This window comes from Arachis ipaensis, chromosome B05 (assembly GCF_000816755.2).
Source record: "Arachis ipaensis cultivar K30076 chromosome B05, Araip1.1, whole genome shotgun sequence".
NCBI classification, from domain to species: domain Eukaryota; kingdom Viridiplantae; phylum Streptophyta; class Magnoliopsida; order Fabales; family Fabaceae; genus Arachis; species Arachis ipaensis.
The window spans coordinates 144,915,016-144,937,213 of record NC_029789.2 but is presented as its reverse complement, the minus strand read 5'-3'; the positions used below and the strand labels follow the sequence as shown (position 1 = coordinate 144,937,213).

General features: G+C 31.9%; 2 protein-coding genes across 2 annotated transcripts in view; one reads left to right on the top strand and one right to left on the bottom strand.

Annotated features, from left to right (window-relative positions):
• The window catches only part of LOC110272164 (3-hydroxyisobutyryl-CoA hydrolase 1-like), a 22,293-nt gene extending 10,311 nt beyond the window's left edge, over positions 1-11,982 (top strand). The window contains exons 6-9 of the mRNA XM_021124050.1: positions 10,758-10,818; positions 10,921-11,022; positions 11,631-11,732; positions 11,863-11,982. Coding sequence (XP_020979709.1) covers positions 10,758-10,818; positions 10,921-11,022; positions 11,631-11,732; positions 11,863-11,982 — 385 coding nt within the window. The remainder of the gene's footprint in view (positions 1-10,757; positions 10,819-10,920; positions 11,023-11,630; positions 11,733-11,862) is intronic.
• Positions 15,588-18,775, bottom strand: LOC107644692 (uncharacterized oxidoreductase At4g09670). The gene is made up of 2 exons (XM_016348619.2): positions 18,159-18,775; positions 15,588-16,354 (listed from the first exon to the last, which is right to left on the bottom strand). The coding sequence occupies exons 1-2, from the start codon at positions 18,624-18,626 to the stop codon at positions 15,728-15,730; spliced, it is 1,095 nt and encodes a 364-aa protein (XP_016204105.1). The 5' UTR covers positions 18,627-18,775; the 3' UTR covers positions 15,588-15,727.

Genomic DNA, 22,198 nt, shown 5'->3' with positions numbered 1-22,198 from the left:
CCCTGCCCCCTCTCGTGTTTTTTTTTTTTTAATGATGATGAGGGTATTTTGGTCTAAGAATTCGGGAAATGATGATTTTAAAGTGTTTTTGAACGTTGAGGATGATTTTAATAACGAAAAAAAGTTGGGGACGATTTTGATTTTGACCCAAGACGTTAGAGACGAAAACAATACTTAACCCATAAATAAAATATCATTCTTCATCTAGCATTATTCTCCAAACAATAACTATGTTAAGTATTGAGCAAACTTTAAACTATATTTTTTATCCTTAAAATTTGTAAAAAATTTTAAAAATATTCTTAAGTTTTATTTTGTTTTAATTTTATCTTAAAATTTTTGATTTGTATTAAATATACTCATAATAGAAGTGACATTTCAATTTTATTTCTATATTAAACTTTTTGATACTCAAATTAATTTTTTTAAAAATATTTCTATTTACACCTAATAATCATCATCCTCAAATTTTTTTTTTATCCTCCTTCATCTAGAACCGTGGGTTGAGAGAAGGACGGTAGTGATGTTAACAAATGATGAGAAGGATGATAATTGATAGTTATAAATAAGAGTAATAACTTTGGTAAAAATAAATAATTTTGACCATAAAAAATTTTAACAAAAAGATAAATAATTTTATTAAAATATTAGATTAAATAAAATCAAATTAAATGTTAAAAATATTTTGAAAAATGTTTACAAAACCTTTAGGAATAAAGAGTATATTTATACTTTACCCTAAGTATACTATCATATAAGAACATTTTATCGTAACAAAAAAAAAATTCTAAAACATGATAATCATCATTATTCCAAATACTAGAAATTAAAAACATGCTCATAAAATCCATAAACAAATATAAGAGACACCTATCTCAAATGAGATTAACGAACGGAATATTATCTACTTAAATCTTTAGCTAATTGCTCTACCTGCCTTATAAAAGAATTAAAATATTGTGGCTATTATATTTTTCAAATTAATTATATTATTATATGCCTCTTTACAGGTGCTTATAATCACAGGAAACTCTTGTGTAAAGGTGGTGATGCTAAACAGGCCTAGCAAACTAAATAGTCTTAACCATGAAATGGTATAAGTGTAGTTCATATTAAAATTAATTCTGTTCTTTTTAATATTACACAATTAAGTCTTCAATTGGAGCTTCCAGTATATTAAGGGATCAATTAGTTTTGTGAAAGGAAATATATAATCATTTATATGTCTATTAGTTTAGAATTTTGCGGTGTTTTGCAGGTTTCTCAAATGCAAGTTTATATTTTGAATTAAAAAAAATATTATAATGGACCTAATTCAAATTTGTACTCTGATATAAAAATGAAATTACAAAATCTTATATGTTTGTGTTAAATAGGGTAATGCGAAAGCTTTTTGTTCCGGCGGCGATGTATTAGCAACAGTTACATGTTCATTAACAGGTAAATCGTATAAATTAAATGGTTATACTAGTTATTATTGGACTAAGTTGTTCATATAAACACAAAATTGGTTATGGTGATAATAACGAATAAGCTGACCCCTGACCAACAACTCAAATTGGTTATGGTGGAAGAAATTAATAATTATCTTATATTGAATGAGTGTTAAGCCAATATACAATAATGCTTTATGAAACCATTACATTAATTTAATCTCATGATCTATATATGAAACCAGGACATTGGACCTATCCTCTAATATTCTATAGGAAAGCACTCACTCTAAATCACTTGGTAGCGACCTACAAAAAGCACGTGGTGAGTTATATAGTTAATAGTTAATACTACACTACTTGTTCCTTAATAAATTTCATCATTTTTGTTTTATGGGTTTTGCTATCATATACATGTGCGGTAAAAAAATTGATTAAGTATATTATTGAAAAAATGTTTTAATATTATTTTTTTTACGTTTTTAGTTTTTAATACATTGAATATATTAAAAATATTAAAGTATTTTTTTTATGATATGGATTAATCAATACCATTAAAATACAGCATAGCAAAACTCTTGTTTATTTATTAGGTATATTAAACAATTAAAATTGGCTATCATTGTTTCTAATGATAATAACAATTAAGGTGTGTCTGATTGATGGAGTGGCCATGGGAGGAGGAGCAACTCTGTCCATGAACGCAACCTTTAGGATTATCACTGTAATAGTTAATATTTTATTTTTATACTATTAAAATTTAAGATTTAGGGTTTTAAAAATATTTTTATTAGTTAAATATTAATCAAAATAATAAATTTTATTGATTATATATACCATTACTCATATAAATATTAGAGACTGTGAAATTGGAGAATAATACACTGACTGCAAAAATGAGAAATAATATATAAAATACTAAATAGTTGTATTTTTGTATAAAACGGTAAATATTAAAATTATTATTTATTAAAAAAACCATTATAATTAAATGTTATTTAACGGTTGGAGAAAAGAAACTATATCTTAAAAAAAAGGTAAAGTACTAAATTGGTCCTCTAGGTTTGGGTGTAATTCTGTTTTGGTCCTTAAGGTTTAAAGTATTCTATTTGAATTCAAAAAAGTTTCATTTAGCATCAATTTAGTCTCACAGTGAGATCAAAATTAAATAATTAACAAAATGTCCTACATAACAACAGTACAAGAACAAAATCGATAATCTGGAGAACAAGTACAAGCTCCAGAGGTATAAAATCAACTATTGATACATCAATACATTTATTTATTATTTTTTTATAATATAAATAAAATATTTTCTATAAAACTAAAGAAAATGATAAATAAATGTATTGATGCATCAATGGTTGATTTTGTACCTCTAGAGCTTGTACTTGTTCTCCAAATTATCGATTTTGTTCTTGAACTGTTGTTATGTAGGACATCTTGTTAATTATTTAATTTTGACCTCACTGTGAGACTAAATTGATGCTAAATGAAACTTTTTTGGATTCAAATAGAATACTTTAAACCTTAAGGACTAAAACAGAATTACCCAAACTTAGGGGACCAATTTAGTATTTTACCCTTAAAAAAATTAAACATATAAATAGGGTTGGATTATCTAACTTGATCAAACTTAATCATTTTAAAATTAATACCTTATTTATGCAGGGGAATACTTGGGGTTAACTGGCACACGTTTGAAGGGAGCAGAAATGCTAGCATGTGGTTTAGCCACTCATTTCATCCCTTCAATGGTAAAACTTTCACCATTTTTATTTTTGATGATGTTTTTTGAATCCACTTTTGTTAGATTTATTTATGACTTTAATTTTAATAAATTGTTCTTAAGACTACTGTTGGAGAAAGAAATTGAATATAGAAAGAATTAATCAAACAGAGAGGATTAGAGAGAAGAGTAAAGTATTGTTTTTGTCCTCAACGTTTGGGGTAAGTCTCAAAGTTGTCCCTAACGTTTGAATCGTCCTATTTAAATTCCTAACGTTTCAAAATTGACTCAATGTTGTCCTGCCGTTAAGAATCTGTTAACGAAATTGACAGCGGGACAAAATTGAAAAGATTTTGAAACGTTAAGGACTTAAATAAGACAAAAACGTTGGGGGACAAAAACGATACATAAAATTAAATTTTAATTTTATCCTTCACTAATATCAATCTTTTACGGTACATAGTTATTCAATTATTTTTTAATCACATTTAAGTAAATTACACTTAATCACATTACTTTGATTCTAAATAAATTTATTTTTTTATAATTTTACTCTTAAAAATTTTTACTCATCATGAAATGTTTGTAAAATGACTAGAATCACATTACTTTATTGTATAGGTATTATTTTTGTTCCCTAACAAGTTTATGTACTAGTCATTTTACAAATATTTTATGATGAGTAAAAATTTTTAAGAGTAAAATTATAAAAAAAATAAATTTATTTAGAATAAAATTAATGTGATTAAGTGTAATTTACTTAGATGTGATTGAAAAATAATTGAATAACTATGTACTGTAAAAAATAATATTATTGAAGGATAAAATTAAAATTTATTTCTATGTATCATTTTTGTCCCCAACGTGTTCGTTCTATTTAAGTCCCTAACGTTTCAAAATCGTCTCAATTTTGTCCCACCGTCAATTCCGTTAATAGATTCCTAACGGCAGGACAACATTGAGTCAATTTTGAAACGTTAGGGACTTAAATAGTATGATTCAAATGTTAGGGACAACTTTGATACTTACACAAAAACGATACTTTATTCTAGAGAGAATTAAGAGGAAAAGAGATAATTTCCTTCATTGAATTCCAAAAAAAAAAATACAAATTACTTTCTTTCCTATTATATTTTTACTATCTCTATTTATAGTAAATGAAACTATACTAATTGAGCTTGGCCAATATTTTACTCGTAACAACTACTTTACATTTTCATCTAATTAAATTCATATATTTGGATGAATATCTTTAACTAGTAAGTTTGAAAGCCACGTGAGAGACTCTGAGAGTACGAGGAGTACGTACTCTTTTAAATTGCTCTGTTAGGATTTTTTAATAGAATTTCTACTGTCGTTAAGGCTACATTGTTAACGTCAATTAAATCTCAATACAAGTTTACGTAATCTGCATGCCTGAGACAACTAGGGATGAAGATCGAATCGAGGAAGACAAATGGAAAGGAGGTAGGAATGTGATTCTATTGGAAGAGGCAGACATATAAGAAGGTAGTGGTGGTGGCCTCCGCATCATCGCCGCTCTTGCCCGAAGATCTGCGTTCGACACCGTTGCTTTCGCAAACGTTCTCTGCCTCCCCTTCACGGCAGCATCGTCCTCTACGCTGCGCTACCACCTCGTCGTTCGTCGCGTTCTTTCTCGCAACTGCTCCACCTACGATCGCCGCGTTTGTGAACCAGCAACGCAGCTTTGGTGTCGAGTTTCCGATCCGATAGATCCTCGTCCTCCACCTTTCCCTTCGCGACGGCGCCGTCCTCAGACCTGCTTATGCCCGTGAGTTCCCCATCGCCATCACCGTTGCCCCGAGTGGTGCTATAAGCATCATCATTGTCCAACGCCATGGCGGTGATGCTGGAACTGTACCTTGAAATTTTGATTGGATTTCTAGATCTGAGATTTAAAATTCTGATTCTGTTGAGTCTTCTTCATACGAACACGATTTGCGTAAGCTGTGAATTTGTCGTAATACTCACTCACACTGATAGTTTGGGTGATGTTTGAGTCCATCAAACCATTCCAAAAATTAGATAGAGTGGTCAATAAAAGCACCGTTGTTGGAGAAAGAAATTGAATATAGAAAGAATTAATCAAACAAAGAGGATTAGAGAGAATTAAGAGGGAAATAGATAATTCCCTTCATATAATTAGACTCTGAGAGTACGAGGAGTACGTACTCTTTTAAATTGCTCTATTAGGATTTTTTAGTGTTCTGTTAGGATTTTTTAACGGAGTTCCTACTGTCGTCAAGGCTACATTGTCAATGTCAATTAAATCTCAATACAAGTTTTCGTAATCTGAATGGCTGAGACAACGAAGGATGAAGATTGGACTGAGGAAGACAACCGGAAAGGAGGTAGGAATGTGATTCTATTGGAAGAGGCAGACATATCAGAAGGTATTAACGCTTGCTCCAATAGTCTCTATGGCAGACTCTTTGCTTCCAAAACCTTCTCAGTTGGAACCATGGAGAATGTTTTAAAGGCTATATGGGAAAACCTGGAAGGATTTAGTGTGAGTGACAAAGGGGATAATTCCTTCCAATTCTTTTTTAATAAAGAAGTGGATGTCTTGCGTATTGAACGTGGTTCTCTATGGCTATTCAAAGATTATGTGCTCAATGTCAAGAGATGGAAGGAAGATCAGAACTATGATGAAGAGATTATTTCCAATTTTCCAGTTTGGGTTCAATTTTGGGATTTTCCAGAATCGTTTAAAACTCTCGAAGTTTGACGTAAATTGGGAGAGAAACTGGGCACAGTGTTGGAGGTAGGTAAATTTCAGATGCGAGGCAGAGAAACTAGGATTGTGAAGGCCAAAATCAATATTGATGCTGCCAGGCAAGTGAGAGATCAGTTAATAGTGGCAGGACCTAATAAAAAGGAGGTAGAAGTGGTACTGCGCTATGAGAGACTTGAAAAGTTCTGTACCTATTGCGCAAAATTGGGGCACGAGGTGAAAAACTGCCATGATCTACTGAAGGACACAGAGAGTGATATGGTAAAAGAGGATGACATTGGCGAATGGGCTAAAGCCAGCCAAGTGGGAACGTGAATCTACTCTGAAGGAGAAAGAACATTCAATAACTCAACCCAAAATCAGAATAAGGCCACTCAACGTAAGAAAAAACCGGTCTCAAACTGCTTATTGGAAGAATTTGTAGGGATGTCAATGCAAGAAGGGAAACAAAGTTTGAAATCACAAGACACTGGTAACAGGGCAGCACCTGAGTCACCTCAATCAACCAATTCTAGAACAGAATGCATGGAGGTTATCATAGCTGGTCAGTCCAATACCAAGGAGGATGAAGGGCAGCTTATGCAATTTGCTATTGGGCAGTGTCTCACCACAGAGAAAGGTAGGAAGTGGAAAAGGTTAGCAAGAAAAGGTGCTGCAAAGTCAGATACTAAAAGTGAACCTAAAAGAAGGTTGATGAGTGGTATAGCTGAAGGATCTACAAAGAAAGCAAGAACAGAGGATGAAAATGCAGTTGAACAGATGGTGGAGGGTGCCAGCCTACAAATGACACCCAAGGCGCCATGAGAACTATAGTTTTGAATTGTTGGGGTTTGGGGAGACCCCTGACAATTCACACCTTAAAAGGGATCTGTAAATTCCACTCCCCCGAGATTGTGTTTATAAGTGAAACAAAGAATCAATCTCGTCAGGTGGAAGCAAAACTTCAGGTATGCAGCTACAAAAATTGGCATATTGTTAACCTGGCAGGAGTGGCAGGAGGACTTGTGCTAGCTTGGAAGGACAGCATCTGTGTTCAAATTATTAGCAGTGGAGAATTCTTTGTGTCAGCCGAAATTAAGGAAGTCAGAAGCAGTGAGGTATGGGCGTTCATTGGTGTCCATTTGAGTTGTTCAGAACAAATTCGATCCTTACAGTTTGAGGAGCTTACAACAATAAGCCAACACCTGGAAGAAAAAGTGGTAATAGCAGGTGATTTTAATGCTATAACAAGCCAACGAAAAAGGAGGATGGAGGCAAAAAATCAGCAACCACCATTGCAACATTCACTAATTTTATTGATAGTAACGAATTAGTGGATATTGGAATGGTGGGGCGCCCTTTCACGTGGACAAATTGAAGACAAGGAGAGGATTTGGTGAAGGAGAGGCTTGACCGCTATTTAGTTGGGATGGAATGGAAGTTGAAGTTTCCGAATGCAGTGGTGCACAGGCTCACAGAGTCAGGCTCGGATCATGCTCCAATTTTGATGGAAACCGAACCTCAATCCTGGCATAGTAAAAGGCGGTTTAAATACCAGGAACGTTGGTGTGGAGAAGAGGATGTCAAGAGAATTGTCAGTGAAGTGTGGAGAATGGAGGTTGTAAGCTCGGTTATGTTCTCCTTGGCCCAAAAGTTGAAAGTTTGTAGATATAGACTAGTTCAATGATAGAAAACTCACAAAGCAAACTCTCGGAAAGAAATTGAGGACCTTCAAGCTAAACTAGAGGAGTTGCGGGTGGCTGAAATCAATGGGGGAAAGGAGGTTACCTGTTTGGAGGAGAAGTTGGAGCTGGCATATTTGAAAGAAGAGAGCTATTGGCGAGAAAAATCTAGAGTCAAGTGGCTAAAAGAAGGAGATCAGAACACTAGATTCTTTCATCAGAAATTTCAATCAAGGATGCGAAGGAACAGAACTTGGAGATTAGTGGGGAGAGACAATGAGATTGCATCGAAACCGGATGATATTACAAAGGTAGCTAAAGACTACTTTTGCGATATTTTTATTTCTTCTTGTTCGGCTGATCTGAATCCATACTTAGAGGATTTGGAGCCTAAGGTTACAGCTTCCATGAACCGTAGGCTCCAAAGGCCAGTAACTATGGACGAGGTCAAAAGAGTTACATTTAGTGTTCATGCTCAGAGTGCTCCTGGTGATGACGGGTTTACAGCTAAGTTTTTTCACTTTTTCTGGGATATAGTTGGAGGTGACGTTTTTAAGGCAGTGAGAAGTTTCTTTCACAGTGGAAATTTTCTAAAAAGTTTCAATCATACTCAAATTTGTTTGATTCCAAAGGTGCCAGATGCCAGTGACATGACTCAGGTACGACCGATCAGTTTGTCTTCAGTTATGTATAAAATTATTTCTAAAGTTATGGTGCACCGATTACAAGGTATTATGAATAAAATTATAAGTCCAAATCAGAGTGCATTTCTCAAAGGTAGACTCATTTAAGATAATATTCGAATTGCCCACGTATGCACTATTTGAAAAATAAGAGAAGTAGAGCAGAATATGAGATGGCTATTAAACTAGACATGAGCAAGGCTTATGATAAGGTTGAATGGCATTTCTTATGGTATATTATGGATAAGCTGGGCTTTGATGCTAAATGGATTAACTGGACTAAGGAATTGGTAACGACTGTTTCTTACTTTGTCGTTGTGGAAGGTCAACCTTTTGGCTATTTTAGGCCAAATAGGGGCATCCGACAGGGTGACCCCTTATCTCCATATCTCTTTCTTTTTTTGTGCAGAAGGGCTTTCCTTCTTACTACACAAGGAAGAGCAAAACAGATTAATTCAAGGAGTTCAAGTTAATCGGAGATGCCAAACAGTTAATCACCTTTTGTTTGCTGATGATTCAATCCTTTTTTGCAAGAGCGCACCTAATACAAGTCAAAGTATTCTAGAATTGTTAGAGATTTATGAGGGTTTCAGTGGGCAAAAAGTCAATTTGAATAAGCTGGCTATCTTTTTCAGTCACAACACACCTCAGAATACAAGACTAACAGTTGCTCAGACACTAAATATTGAACTTATCGGAGCACAAGACAAATACCTGGGACTGCCCTCTATAGTTCAAAAATAAAATAAAGCAACCTTTGGAGCTATCAAGGATAAAGTTCAGAAGATGATTATGGGTTGGAAAAGAAGTCTATTGTCATCAGGTGGCAGGCACACGCTATTGAGAGCGGTGGGGGAGGCGATTCCTATTTATACACTCTCTTGTTTCAAGCTCCCGGACACGCTGTTGAGTGAGATTCATAGCATGCTCTCGCAATTTTGGTGGGGTCAAAAAGGCATAGAACGAAGAATGGTTTGGATTAAATGGGACACAATGACGAGACCGAAGAAAGATGGAGGGTTGGGGATCAAAGACCTAAAGGCGCAAAATTTGGCGTTATTGGGCAAGCAATGTTGACGTCTAATGAAATACCCTAATTTTACTCTATCAAGAATGCTCAAAGCTAAATATTTTAGATATACAGATTTTCTACATGCAGAGATAGGAAGCGTACCGTCGTGGGGCTGGAGAAGTGTTCTTGAAGGGCGCAAGGTGATCGAGAAAGGCTTGTTATGGAAAATAGGCTCTGGTACTAATGTTCGCATCTTCCATGACCCCTGACTCCCACCACCAGTGCCCCTTAATGTCCCTCAAAATACACTCACAAGCTCGCCAAATCTGCAAGTGTATTACATTAGTGCGTTACTAAATCCTGATAGAAGCTAGAATAGAAATCTGATTGAGTCAATTTTTCAGTTGATATATGCAATAAAATTTTTTCAATCAAACCAACAGAGGAGGAGGATGAAGTTAATTGGTGCTGGACAAAATCTGGTATATATGAAGTTGGGTCAGGATACAAAATTGTTTATGGATTCTTTCATTCTCCTACTTCATTGAGACCCAGAACATACAGAACAACAGAGTCTGGAATAACATTTGGGAATTGAAATTACCTCATAAAATTAAGGTTTTTCTATGGAAAAGTTTTCATGAAAAGCTTCCGGGGTTGCAACAAGTTCACAGCCGGTTCGCATCCACTCCTGCCACTTGTCCACGATGCATGTTGAAAGCTGAATCAATTTCTCATCCTTTGTTCCAATTCCCCCTGTCTTCAATAATATGGAGCCTAAGTTTAATAACCCCTGACCTATGGATGAGAGAAGAAGAGACCTTTTTCAATTGGTGGCAACTAGTCTTATCCTGGGCAGCGGCTCAATTCGACGGTAGACAAAAGACCCTCCTCATAGCGGCGCTGTGTTTGAGCACTTGGAAAGCGAGGAATCGGTGTGTTTTTGAGAAGGTAATAAACCCGGCACCAGAGATAGTGAAAGAAGCCAACAATTTAGTGCGTGAACTCGTAAGCCATACATGATAGATGCTGATAGATGCTGCTAATTTTCTTTGCTCTTACTTTACTCTTTTCTAAACTCTTAGTCTTTCAGTCACAGTTAATGATAAATGGAAATACCCAATTTTTTTTATACTTCTTTATGGAAATACTTTTATTTTATATTAATAAAATAACATTTATCTTTAAAAAAAAACTAATAAATTTAAAAATAATTATAATAATATATAATTAGATATTTGCATAAATTATTTATTTATTTTTGGTAATAGAGGCTACAATCTTTGGAAAATGCCCTGCAAGCTGTTACTTCTTCAAATGTATCAACTATTGCCACGTTAATAGAAACTTTTGCTAACAAAGCATATGCAAGAAAAAACAGCTCTTTTATGAGGTAAGTCAATAATTGGTATAAAAAGAAATTTTTTTTTATGATTTTCTGCACTTTGAGAATTGATAGTGTGAAGAGCAACAACTCAAAACAGATTGGAGATTATAAACAAATGTTTTTCCAAAGAAACTGTGGAAGATATAATCCATACTTTGGTAAGTATACGCATCAAGTTAATTAGACGTACAAAGTTTATACATTTTATCTTGGAATAAATAAAGTATTATTTAATTTTAAATGATTAATTATATTTATAGGAAAATGAATTATTAGAAAATGGAACAGAAAAGTGGATAACAGATGCATTAAGCTCAATGCGTTCAGCAAGTCCCATAAGTCTCAAAATAACTCTTAAATTAGTAAGTATGTTAGTCCTTAAAAAATATATTATTAGTTAGTTGTAATTTTTTAATTAGAGAAAATTCTATTCTCTTTTCTTGTAAAATGTTAAAATAACATTCCATTCCCTTCTATTTTATAAATGTACATTTTTCTCCCTTCTAACTTTTAAAAAACCTCATCTTTAATCTATTTTAAACTTTTTGTGTTAACTAATGTTAACTTTATCTATTTAGGGTAGGTATCTTAGAAAAAAATAATTTAATTATTAATTTTTTAAAAATATTTTGGTAAAAGTATAATTTAATCAATAAAAGAATAATTTATTAAAGGGTATTTTGGTAAGAAAAATTTAATGATAAAAAATAAAACTTTTGTTAATGGGTATTTTTTTAAAAAAATAATTTATTTTTTAAAAAAAATGGATAAAGTTAATATTAGTTAACACAAAAAAATTTAAAATGGATTAAAGAGGAGGTTTTTTAAAAGTTAGAAGGGAGAAGAATGTATATTTATAAAATAGAGGGGAGAGGAGTGTCATTTTAGCATCTCACATGGGAGGAGAGTAGAATTTTCTCTTTTAATTATTAATTATTGAAAAAAAATGCTACAATTTGATGTCTTTCAGATAAGAAAAAGTCGAATACAAAATATCGAAGAATGTCTTTATCGGGATTATAATATTGCCAGCCATGTCATTAGAGGAACCGTTAGTTATGATCTCTTTGAGGTAAATATTTTAACACCACTACAATTTTTTGTCCAAATAAAAAGGATCATGAAATTAACTTTTAATTATTTAACTAATAATTCCCTTTTTATTTTACAATTCACTCAAATTAATTGAATCATACGGACAGGGTTCAAGTGGAATTAGCTTTTACTTTAGTGATAGATTTGCGACTACCTATTCGGTAGCTAAACAACTTTCCGATGAAATAGCAACTGTTCTGTTTGCCTCACTGATCTGCGACTTGTAATTAGCGAGGAAAGCATTAGGTGCTACACGGTAGCTAATCCGTCCCAAATTATATTTTGCGTCAGATTAGCGATAATTTTACTACTCTTTTTGTGGTAGCTAATCGGCCATATTCTTGTAGTGACTATTGGTTTATCAGTTTTTCATTCAAATCGTACGGTTTGGTCCGGTTTTGATAACTATGACTTAAACACTCTGAACTCTCTTGTTTAATAACAATTTAAAATATATACATGACACTACATATATCAAGAATTATTATATATGATAAATAATTTTTTATTTTTTATAATCACTATATAGTTAATTTATGTGTAAATCAACTAATCTTTATAACATATGATTTATTGCATAATTTTTCTACTCTCAATATGTATATATTAATGAATTTAGGATACAAGATATTATTTATATTATTTAACATAAGGAATAAACAACTTAAACTATCATCTAGAATAATAAGTATAATAGTACAAATACTTACTTACTTATTAGTATTGGAAAGATATATAAATAGTATAGGAAACATTTCAGGTGCATCGGGAGTACCGGTGCTCCAATTATTTTAACCGTTGATCTGAATTATAAAAAATATATATAATATATATTAATTGAAATCAACAGTTAAAACAATTGGTGCAGCAGTACTCCCCAATACACTTGAAATGTTTCCTATAATATGCCATTTTTTTGTATAGAGAGAAATAATTCTGTTTTAAATTTCTTTTCATATCTGTCAACTAAATGTTGATTTATTTTCCTTTTTCTTCTCTTATTTTAAGTGGGAGCCTTCAAAACTTGAGTTAGTTAGTGAAGAAATGGTGGATCAGTGCTTCAAAAGTGTCAACCATGATGAATGGGAGCGTCTGCAACTTCCAGATAGATCCAACAATTCCCAATCCATAACAAGCTGCAAATTATAGATTGAAAACTATGCTTTTAGCTTAAAAGTTTATAATAAGGTTAACAATTAAGAATAATGTTGAAGGATAGTTTTACTTCAGGTACATATATTTAGACAGAATATTAATTTATGAAATTATATTGCAGCTTATTGAGGACTTTACCAAACATACACATTTGTTTATTTTACTATTAGATGGAAACAATTGCACATTGCCATATCCGTACACAATCACAACAAGAATAACAAATCAGTCCACGAAATATGACATCAAGTTTAAAGTCTTCAAACTTATTAAGATATTGAAAACAAACCCGACATTGGATTAATAGTAAAGCCACCATCAATAGTTAGATTCTGACCACTAATTATATCTGCTCCTTGCAAATGAACCCCTTTGAGATTGGCAACGAAGTAAGGAGACAAGCAATTAACTCCATTGTCCTTGTCCTCCAGATAGCTGTGGGATTCAAGTATTGCAAACGGAAAAAGCATCATACAGTTTCCTGATCATTGTAATAAAAAACCAAATTCATATTTGGGTATAACCTTTGGCCATTAACCTTGTCTTGTACCGTTTAATAGTGTCATCTGCCTTGTGTTTAATGGTGAAAACCCATTTGTACCCAACTGACTTTTTTTCTGTCGGTAAGATACATTTCTTCCAAATTCTGTTCTTCTCTAGAGCTTCCATTTCTGTATTCATGGCTTTTTGCCATTCAGCTTTCTCATTGGCTTCTCGTACAGTTTTTGGAATAACTTCTGTTAAGAGTCTGGTGGAAAAAGCCTTTGCAACATTTGTTATTCCTTCTCTATCCACTCTTATCGGATATCTTGAGTTACGGAAAACATGTTTTGGTGAGTACCGATCAAAAGGCATCCCTCTGTTTCTTCTTGGAGGAAGAATAAAGGTATTGGACTCTGGCTCTTCATGTTCCAATGTTATAGTGTTATTATTAGTGGCCTCATTAAAAACAAGGAGTAAATTATCAGATTGACAATTACTTACCTCTTGTTTGACATTCTCAAAAGGACTCTCACTGGTTGTATGTACCGAGTTATTTTCTACGTTGAGTGAAGTATGCTCGGTGGCTCCATCTACTTGCTCTGTTTGAACAGTTTCTGGGCAACAAAGGTTATTTAACCAACTTGGTGGTTCATTATTGTTCTCCCCTGAATGCCATGTTGGCGGCTGAAGTAAAATTCGGATTCTAAAAAATCACAATCCATGGTCACATGAATACGACAAGTGATTGGATTGTAGCACCTATACCCCTTTTAGTGTGTAGCATACCCAACGAAAACACATTTTTCTGCACAAGGATCAAGTTTGGTTCTATTGACTTTGGGGATATGGACAAAGACGGAACATCCAAATACTCGAGGTGGTAAGGTTAGAATAGACGGGATTGTAGTCTGAATAGCCAAGACTTGTAAGGGTATTTTGTAGTGGAGAACTTGGGTAGGCAGGCGATTCAGTAAGTAGGCAGAGGTCGCTATAGTTTCAAGCCAAAAAGTTTTTGGAGCTTGTGCATCAAAAAGTATGGCTCGGATCATCTCAAGTAACTTACGATTTTGCCGCTCAGCCACACCATTTTGTTGGGGTGTATTTGGACAGGAAGTCTGATGGATCAGACCATTTTCCATAAAAAAATCGCGCATTGATTGATTTATAAATTCTCCACCATTATCTGAGTAAAGCACTTGGATTTTCTTATTGAATTGAGTTTGAATCATTTGGTCAGATACTTTAAATTTGTGTTTTAAAAAATATACCAAAGTCATGCGAGAGAAATCGTTCACAAATAACACATTACATATATAAATTAATAAAATTTATTTATTAAAAATAATTTAATATTTATACGATTAAATATTAGCCAAAATTACTAAAATTTGGTGCCCGAGTTTCTGTTTTCAACCATAGCAAACAAAATATACAGTAGTTACATGTAATGAGCTAAATATTGAACCTTGCACAATATATAATTAGTATTATATATATCTACTTCATTCTAAGGAATGACCCAAACAAATAATTATAGACTCATCGTTCTTATAAAATTAATAAACAACAATTATGAAACGTGACTTTATTCAAGAAATGGATAATAAGTGTTACCAAGAATTGGATCACAAGAGTAGAATGCTTGCTATGATTGTATTTGTTGAGAGGAGCATCATCAAGTGAGAATAAACGACCATTTGCAACAAGATCTGAAGTAGTTTTCGTCTCTTCTTTTGGTTTATGTTTTGTTCGAGTAAGTTTGTTTGACCAATGCAATTCAATATTTGTTGGCTGAAATTAACTGCTATAGTGATAGTTCATAGTTGAATTGATAGAAAAAACACTTTCCAAAACTCAAGATGGACGCTCACAAACACAAGGGTATATTGCATTAATTTTAATTAGAATAAATTACTATCTGTATTAATGAAAGATATAAAAGTTGACAAATGTATCCATATAAGAATAAAACGACAATTGTATCTACGGAAGATAGTTTCTATGTGCCAAGAATACCTTAACGTACACGGAAGCCATCTTCTATGATTATAATTGTCATTTTATTCTTATATGAGTATATTTGTCAACATCTGTATCGTTTATTAATACAAATGGTAATTTATTCTTTTAATTAAAAAAAATTAACGTGTAATAATTTCACCTTGTAAAAACCAGTTGTAAACAAATTTCCATGTTCATTAACTATTAAACATAATAAACTCAAATCAACATTAACAATGAAGCAGCCTTTCACAGCAACGCAACAAAGTCCTTAACCAAATTAAATACATTATATACTACTACTCCAAGATCTAATATAATAATAATTCACAATTATTTAATTTCAACAGGCTGATAATTTCTCTGAATAGATTCTTTCACTGCATCCAACACAATTTGAGTCTTTCTACTCACAACACTCCATTCCTTCAGAGGCTTCTCTCCACAAAACTTGATATTATAAACCAACTCAGCAAATTTTTTAACCATCAAAACCTCTTGAGGAACCTCAGTCTCCACAACATGCTCATTAGGCTTAGGGCACCACCTTCCCGCTTCAATCTTCCCATAATCCATCTCCGAAGCCTCACAGAAGGTTCCATAACCGAAATTCTCCTCAAACGGAAGAGTGAAATCGTGAAGACGGAGACATCCTTTGGTTCCCAAAGCAGTGACGTCAAAGGTTACGTAAGATAAGAAGGAGCAATGGAACGTTGCAGATCTTCCATCTTCCCAATGCAAGGATGAGCCGCATGAGATTATTACACCTTGTTCGTTGAGAATGGCTCCGGGAAAAGCGAGCACTGAATTTGGAAGTTGGTAGTTCATGGCCCATAATATGGCGCGTATACAGTACCAGCCGGTGTCGCCGAGGGCGCCGAGGCCGTCCAGGTCCGGCTTTGCACGGATACTATGCTTTAGAAACTCCGGTCCGGGATTGTACGTCAGACAACTGTGTATCTAATTCATAGAAACCGAGTCCAGTTAGTTAATAGGTATTCATATCTTAGTTATTATTTTTACACAAAGACATCTTTATATACGAGTAAATTTTGATGTATTAATTTAAGATAAAAACTAAGTGCAGATATTTCACGTGAAGTGAAGTTGATAATTGAGAGCTGTTAGATGAAAATTTAGTCAAATAAATCAAACTATTTAAGCACTCTCAATTATCAACTTTATCAATTTTTCATAAAGTGACTACATCTGAGTTTCTACCTTAATTTAAATTTAACTAATTTAATACAATATTTTATGTGTCACTTTTTCATTGGTTTCTGATTGCAACTTTAAAGAATAATAGGGTTGTAAAGTCTTTTTTTTTTCTTGGCATGAGGGTTGTGAAGTCTATAACATCAAAATCTAATCACATTTGTAAGCCCATTTCAGTTCAATTTGAGCCCAATAAGCTGACTAACATGAGTGCAATGTTTGTCAACAGAAGCCCAATAAAAAAAGCCCAGAACATAAAGGAAGAAGCTTATTTAGAATGAATACAAATACAATCTTGTCCCAAAGAACCAAAAAAAAAAAAATAAATACAATCTTGTCTTTTTGGATACATTTCACAATTACTTTAAAAGCAAATGAATTAAATTATTAATATGTTGCAATATCTTCACATCTTATACTAATATGAGAGTATATGACTACTAATATAAAAAAGTGGCAGATAACTTTTCAAGACCCATTGAAAAGTACCCCACAACTAATACTGGCTCTATTTGGAATGTTGCCAACCTTAATTTATGCCTACCAAGACAAAACTATAATTTGTTTAATCACAATATATGGAAATGTTGTCACGTGTGTAAAATTAAGGAACTAATTTAACTAATAGCCAGCATTCTTATCGATTTTATCAATATTAATTCTAATTTTGTCTAATAAAGTACAGGCATAACTTTGGTATCTAAAAGGCAATTTAATTTAAATCTTGTTCATTTTAGTCTCTATTATACCGTCCATTCATAACTGTAAGTCACCTTTAATAAAAATACAAATATTATTTAAAAAAAATACTATGTATAAAAATCAATCACTAAATTAATTACTATATATTTATATATAAAAATAAGTATAGTTTTAATTTATTTTTAATATGTATTTTATATTAATAGTTAGTTTTAATGTATATTTAACATAATTGATTATTAAATTAAAAATTATTTAGCATGTTTAAATAAGTTTAATTTTAAGATTGATTAAACTAGAAGGCATCTAATGAATGAGGGGGTTTACAAAGACTATTAAAATATTCTAAAACTAAGAAAGGCTTATTATCAATGTAGGAAGTAGATAGAAGGTTTATATATATCATAATCAAATGTATTTTTATAATCAAGTGGACAAAAAGTTGACACACTTGTGATTATTATTATTTGAACATTTCTAAAGATGAAAAATAAGAAATGATAAAGAAAAGAAAAAAGGAAGATATATTTTTTAGTCCAAGGTATTGTTCTTTCTATTATCAAGAACCTAAGGGAAGCTAATAATATTTTTTCGAATATTATGAAAGTTACTCTTCAAATGGGATAATAGTGTTTCAAAAACAAAATCCTATTTGTGTTTTCGAATTAACTACATTTAAATCTTGAATTTCTACCCCCTTTTTTTATTTCAAAGGAATAAGGATTTGTCTTTCTATGTTGGCATATATGTATCTTCATGCATGAGTGAATCTAGGGTAACTCAAATTGTAAAACACAAGAAAAAGAACATCAACAACAATACATATATAAAATTGATTAACACATACCCATTTGAGTTGACCAAAACGTTGTTCATCAGATAAAGCTTCCTTCATTTTAGCCGTACGAGGGTGGTGCACCCACATGGTCCCATCCATGAATTGAACCCCATTACCCTCACAAGCCTCAAGAATTCGGTCAAGCTCCGCCGTGTTCATCGCCACCGGTTTCTCCAAAAGTATATGCTTTCCTCTCTCAGCAGCTCTTACTGCCCATGTCACGTGCAGAGCTGTTGGGAGAGGAATGTACACAGCATCCACGTGATCATCATCAAGAACACCTTCATAGTTACCATAAACCCTAACTGCCTCCGGCAGGCCGTTCTCGGCCACGAAGGCAGTTGCCTTCTCTAGAGAACGGCTGCCTATGGCCTGAAGAGTGGCATTTGGTGCTCTAAGTATGGCCTTGCAAAGTTTGATGGAGATGTGAGCACAACCAAGGACACCAAAACGCACTGTCGTTTTTTCATCGTCCATTATGTTGTGTGATTAATTTAGTGTGTGTGTGATTAGGAGGGGAGAGGGCTAATTAACAAGAATTTATCCATGATAATTATCATGATGACCTAAAGAAGCATTAGTTGTATTTGGGTTTAAAATAATATCATTAGTTTAGCATTAATAATTTATACAACGTATTTCACCTAATATATTGAAATTTCCAATAGGATTAAGCCTGCTTTTGAAAATGTTGTCATCATAATTTGGTTTGCAATTTGTCTTTTGCAGTTTTATTATGTAACTTAACTACTTAAGGCCAATAATTGCAATAATAAACTAGTAAATTATATTTCAACTAGTGGAGATAGATTAAGATACTAAACCATATAGTTGACCTTCAAATATATCATGTGTTTTTCTTTTGTTGAATAATACAAAAAAGCTTCTAGAAGGAATATGTTTCTTATTAATTAGTTAGTTGGACGACATTGACAAAGTTAAAGTTAATTTAATTCAGTAATATGAATATATGATATATAATTTCAGTAATTAATTACTATGATGTTTCAAAATTAAGGAATTTATGCATTATGTCAAGCGAACGAATAATGCAGTATCTGTGCCAGCTTGTTTAAGGTAACATGACCTGTGTTCAGGCAATGAATTTTTTATTAGAAAAAAAAATCCAGAATCCAATTTAATTTGCATGAATTGTTTTTTGAGAAAAAAAAACAATAACTAAAAAAGTAAGAGAAATGTCTTTTCATTTTAACCTATTTTTAGGAAAACAATAAAACATCAACCAAAATGGATTTTGAATGTGTGGTTTTTAATTTTTTGATGTGCAAAGTTTTTTTTGACTGATTATTGACTATTTTTATTGTTTTTCTAGTACAACTGGACACAACAACATTAAAAGTGTATGTAACGACAATAATAATAAGGGTTTATTTATTTTATATTCTAAAGGTACATATTAAATTTTCAAATTAAAAAAATTATTAAAAATATAATAAATTTAAATTTTTAATATATTTATTTTATATTTATTAAATAAAAACATTTAAAATTTTTTATTGATAATAAATTTATCGTGAACTTAAGAACACAGGTTAACTAGATCCTTTAATTATAAACACAAAGTGTTACACAAGAAAACAAACATCCTCGATTAGGGAATATGAAATGAGAATTAATTAAGAACTATTGTTATGGTGCAGTGTAAAGTGTAAACCACGCATTTTTCTTCCCGGGTCTCAACAACTGAAGCCATCCAATGAACAGGGATGAACCCAAANTACATGTTATTATTTGGTTTTAAAAATAATTAACTTATTATATACAAATGGTTTAATTAAAAAAACTAATTTAATTTAGACTAAATAATTTTTTTATTCTCTTCTTTTTTATTATGCTCTTAAAATTCGTTCTCTTCTAATTTTACAGAACTAATCTCAAACTTTTAATTAGATATGTTCTTCTTATTTAATTTCTTAATCAAATTTCTTATTTCAAATGTGTTTTTTTATTTTTATTTTTATTCAATTCACTATGAAAGTATGAATAATGAAAATTATTTAATAAATATATAACTGTTCATCTCATCACACCATTCAATGTTTAAGACGAAACAGAGAAAGATAATACTATTTATGACCTTTTGTTTGTATCGTAAGTTCGGTTCTCCATCTTTCCATGTGAAGCCTAATTTTTTTTCTTTCCATTCCGATTCCTCATTTTTTCTCTTTTGTCATTTCTATACAAACAAAAAGATGTGATTTTTTTTTTTAGAATACCAATTTTTACATTTTCAAATAATTTCGTATACATACTTAGATATCTCATATGTTACATAAACATTTTTGGATAATAATATACTAAATTATTACTACTAATATATGGTTAGTACATAGTTACATGTGCGTCTAGCTGTACTAATTAAGTCCCAAAGATGCATTTGATGTAAAATATTACCTAACCGCCCTTTGAGTTGCTCAAAAATACTAAATCCTTGTTTAATTTAATTCATCAATGACAAGGATACACCATTACAAATTATAAAAAAAAACAAATATTATTTCTGGCTGTGAAAGTAGTGCCTCACAACATGCCATAATATAATTAGTGTCCTTAATTAGCTTCTTGATAAAAATGAACGAGGGTGCATGGCTGCATGCGTTTAATAAGAAAATTATCATTATTTTCATATATATAGATGACCGAAGACGTACCTTGTCTTAATTGGTTCGTCATAACATATTGCAACTCCTATATATAGTCTATACTCAATAGCTTGATTAATTTTTAGTTTCGATACACGTAGGACTATTAAAATGGGCTAAACTCATCGGATCAATCTATTTATCTATTTAAATAAGCAGAATTTTTTTTTTAAGTTAAGTCCGTTTAAATTTTGGGCTAAATGGGCTGAGCCCAATTAACCCAAAAAAAATAACGGGTTAAACAGGCTAGTCTGCAGGCTAAACGGGTGGCCCGTTTATTGTTTTTTACTTTTTTCTAAAAAAAGTTGCACTTTTAGTCGATATTTCTTTCGATCCGATCCGAAAATTCGACCCATCAACTAAAAAAAATAATTTTTTAAAAGGTTTTTAACCTAAAAGTGATATTTTTTGTCAAAATATTTTTCAAAAAATAAAATAAAAGAATAAACGGCGGGCCCATTTAACTCATTGAGCTGACCATAAACGGTCCGGACTAAAAAGTTATATCCCGCGAATAAAGTGGGTTTAAACAGGCTAGCCCATTTAACCCGTGGACTTAGTGAGCCGGGCCTAAATTAGTCGAGCTAACCTGTTTGATAGTCCTAGATACAAGATCTTTATCATTTATTAAAAGTTTAATTTTTCTGTCAATTTTGATATAGTTTTACTATATATATACCCACACAAATATATAATTAAAGAAAATTTTAATGGCTGATTTTAGTATACAAATAATATTTTTAATAAACTATATATGATTCTGGCTATTATAAATTTTCAAATCAAACTGTACCGTTATTTTCCAAATCAATTCCCATCTTGATCTCTTCTTTCCTTCTGGTCCAAATATCCAAAGCAAAAGGGGAAGCCCCACATGGAAAACCCCATTTCCCAAAATACCCAAAATATTAGCCTTTCATTCCCATGATGATGAGTTCATTCAAGTACGTACTCTATGGTCACAACAAATGTGACATTAATATTATTATTATTTTCATGTTATGGTGTAGAAATGAGGATGCTTAATTGGTTGAGAGAGGCTTATTGAGAGTCTAATTACTACTAATCAATGCTCCAAGACCACAACAAAGGAGGATTCATGTGTTCAGTGACGGATCCAGAAAATTTTGATAGTGGGGCAAAATATAATATTATAATAATTTTTATAATAAAAATATTACGTTTATATAAAAAATTAATTATCAAATTATCTATTATAAATTTGTGTATAAATATATATATATTATTTAATTTATTTTTAATGTGTATTTTGTATTTTAAAATTTATATTTTAAGATTTATTCTATACAAGTGATTATTTTATGTATACGTAACATAATTGTTGTTATAATTATATTTTGTTATTGTAAAATATAATTAGGTAGG

Excerpts from the sequence above, each read along its gene's own strand:
- LOC107644692 (XM_016348619.2), bottom strand. The coding sequence starts at position 18,626 with ATGGACGATGAAAAAACGACAGTGCGTTTTGGTGTCCTTGGTTGTGCT. Across the intron at positions 16,355-18,158 it reads GTTTTGGTCAACTCAAATGG|ATACACAGTTGTCTGACGTA; the intron begins GTATGTGTTAAT and ends TCTATGAATTAG.